The 3,139-nt window shown below is 47.5% G+C and overlaps 1 protein-coding gene across 1 annotated transcript; it reads right to left on the bottom strand.

Moving 5' to 3' along the window:
• Nucleotides 1–504: 504 nt before the first annotated feature.
• LOC308468898 (putative CENPB DNA-binding domain-containing protein 1) lies at nt 505–2,307 on the bottom strand (the record flags this gene model as incomplete). Its single annotated transcript, XM_080991367.1, has 3 exons — nt 2,173–2,307; nt 635–1,213; nt 505–540 (listed from the first exon to the last, which is right to left on the bottom strand). The coding sequence occupies exons 2-3, from the start codon at nt 1,034–1,036 to the stop codon at nt 505–507; spliced, it is 438 nt and encodes a 145-aa protein (XP_080847493.1). The 5' UTR covers nt 1,037–1,213; nt 2,173–2,307.
• Between the last annotated feature and the right edge of the window lie 832 nt (nt 2,308–3,139).

Raw genomic sequence — 3,139 nt, 5'->3', positions numbered from 1 at the left:
TGATCCATCGGCTGGAGCAGTGGTGTGGTGTTAGGCAGCAGGAACATGATGCTGATGAAGCTAAACTCCTCCAACAAGTCCACCTCAAGGCCTTTAGGATGAGCAGGAGCATTGTCCATCAGAAGCAAAGCCTTCAGCGGCAGGTCGTTGTCCAGCAGGTACTGTTTGACAGCAGGGCCAAAAGCAAGATTAACCCAGTCCACAAACAGCACACGTGTGACCCAAGCCTTACTGTTGGATCGCCACATGACACTCAGCCGCTCCTTGTCGACCTTGTGTTTCTTGAAGGCCCGTGGGTTCTCCGAGTGGTACACCAGCAGGGGCTTGATCTTCAGGTCGCCGCTTGCGTTGGCACAGAAGAGCAGGGTCAGTGGTCCTTCATGGGCTTGTGGCCAGGCAACTTGGCCTCCTCCTGTGTGAGGAAAGTCCTTTTGGGCATCCTCTTCCAAAACAGCCCGGTCTCGTCGCAGTTGAAGACCTGCTGTAGAACGTAGCCCTCTGTCTTCACAGCCTCCAGGAACTCCAAGGCAAATTCTTCAGCTGCAGGAACATCAGAACTGGCAGCCTCTCCATGCCTGACCACGCTGTGGATTCCAGATCTTGCCTTGAACCCGTCAAACCAGCCTCTGCTTGCCTTGAAGACTTCTGGCTCGCCTGAGGTTCCTGGCTGTTCCCGGACAAGGTCTGCGTGCAAGGCCTTGGCCTTCTCACAAATGACGGCCTCAGTCACTGTGTCCCCTGCATGCTGTTTCTCTTCTAACCAGATGAGCAGCAACTTCTCCACCTCCTCCAGAACAGCTGGGCGGTTCTTCACGATCCTGGTGACTCCCTTGGCTGCATCAGTCGCAAGGATCTTCTCCCTCATCTTCAGGATGGTCCCGATGGTCGATGGGTTCCTGCCGTACTTCCTGGCGAGGTCCGTCACACGCATTCCACCGTCGTGCTTCCAGATGATCTCCTTCTTCATTTCCAGCGTCACCTTCTCCTTCTTCCTCTCGCCGGCCTCCGCAGCAGCAGCAGTCTTCTTGGGTCCCATGGCAGCACAGCTCTTACCTTCGTAAACTCGGAAAAAGAAAATCAGCAATTCAAACCCAGAACCAAGTCCTTGAATTCCAAACACCCAACCCAAAATCCAAAAACCCCCAAAAAAGTTTTAAAAGTTTAACTTACGAAATGGCTGCAAATCACCAAAGTCTTCAAAATCCTCAAATGGCTGCAAAAGAAGTTTTGGGAAAGCTTTAAAAATCACCAAAGTCTTCAAAAACCTCAACTGTTCCCCCAGCCCCTCCCCAACTGTTGCAAACCCCTCCCCAACTGTTGCAAACCCCTCCCCAACTGTTGCAAACCCCTCCTCAACAGTTCCCCCATCCACCCAGCACACAGAGATTCAAAACCCAGAAATTTTTTTCAAAAAAAACCAACATGGCCCAATGGTCACAGAAAACCATAAAAAATCCAAAAAAACCCACACAAGCTTCCAGATTCTTGCAAACCCCTCCCCAGCTGTTCCCCTAGGCACCCAGCACACAGAAATTCAAAACCCAGAAATTTTTTCAAAAAAAACAACATGGCCCAATGGTCACAGAAAACCATAAAAATTCAAAAAAAATAACCACACAAGCTTCCAGATTCTTGCAAACCCCTCCCCAACTGTTCCCCAGCCACCCAGCACACAGAAATTCAAAACCCAGAAATTTTTTCAAAAAAAAAACAACATGGCCCAATGGTCACAGAAAACCATAAAAATTAAAAAAAAAAAACAACACACACAAGCTTCCAGGTTCTTGCAAACCCCTCCCCAACTGTTCCCCAGCCACCCAGCACACAGAAATTCAAAACCCAGAAAATTTTTTCAAAAAAAAAACAACATCGCCCAATGGTCACAGAAAATCATAAAAATGCAGAAAAAACCACACAAGCTCCCAGATTCTTGCAAACCCCTCCTCAACTGTTCCCCCATCCACCCAGCACACAGAAATTCAAACCCAGATTTTTTTTCTAAAAAAAAAATAAACATGGCCCAATGGTCACAGAAAATCATAAAAATGCAGAAAAAAACCACACAAGCTCCCAGATTCTTGCAAACCTCTCCCCAACACCAAGTCCTTGAATTCTAAACACCCCAACCCAAAATCCAAAACCCCCCAAAAAAGTTTTAAAAGTTTAACTTACCAAACAGCTGCAAAAGAAGTTTTGGAAAAGCTTCAAAAATTCAGCAAACTCTTTAAAAAGCTCAAAAAGGCCACCACACCGCGTGCAATGTGTTGCTCCTCGAAGTCAAGTCGCAACTGCACCTCTTCCAGCAATGCACCCTGGGCATTAACGGTTTTACGAAAAAGGAAACAAACTTGCAAGACGTTTTCGTCTTGCGAAGCAAGCCCATAGGGAAATTCGTCTTGCGAAGCAACTCGAAAACGAAAAAACCTTTCGTCTTGCGAGTTTTTCGTCTTGCAAGGCATTCGTCTTGCGGGGCACCACTGTATAGAGGTTCATCAGACATTTTGCGCCCCCATCCAAGCTTGTAGGGAGTTCAGCCTTACTTACACCTTGGTCTTAAGCATTGGTGACCACCCACTTAAGGAGGTAGACAAATTTGTCTACCTGGGTCCCACCGTAATTAGCAGCCTCTCCATTGATGCTGAGCTAGACAAGTGTATTGGCAAGGCAGCTACAGCAAAGGCTCCCCTCTCCAAAAGGATGTGGGGAAATGTGATGCTAATGTCCAATACCAAGATGAAGGTCTACCAAGCTTGCATGTTGAGCATGCTGCTTTATGGAAGTGAGTTGTGGGCAACTTACCAGGAGCAAGGCCTCAATGCTTTCCATGTATGTTGTGTTACGAGGATTTGGGGTATCACATGGCAGGACAGAGTCTTAAACAAAGATGTTCCCTCCAAAGCCCACATTCTCAGCATGTTCACACTCCTGTCTCAGCAACATCTGTGCTGGCTTGGTCACATCCACTGAAATATACTCAGAATCCTGCAGGGATTTCATGCTCTTTATTGCAGCTCGTACAACAGTGATTGAATTGCCCCCCCCCCAAACCTCAGGCTTTCATATACATTATTTACACAATGAGTCCTGTCTGATTGGCTGATTCTGCTTCCCTCCTGGAGCCTGATTGGGCTGTTGTTGC

Source organism: Podarcis pityusensis (assembly GCF_964106645.2).
Source record: "Podarcis pityusensis genome assembly, chromosome: Z".
Lineage (NCBI taxonomy): Eukaryota > Metazoa > Chordata > Lepidosauria > Squamata > Lacertidae > Podarcis > Podarcis pityusensis.
This window is presented reverse-complemented; position numbering and strand designations above follow the sequence as displayed.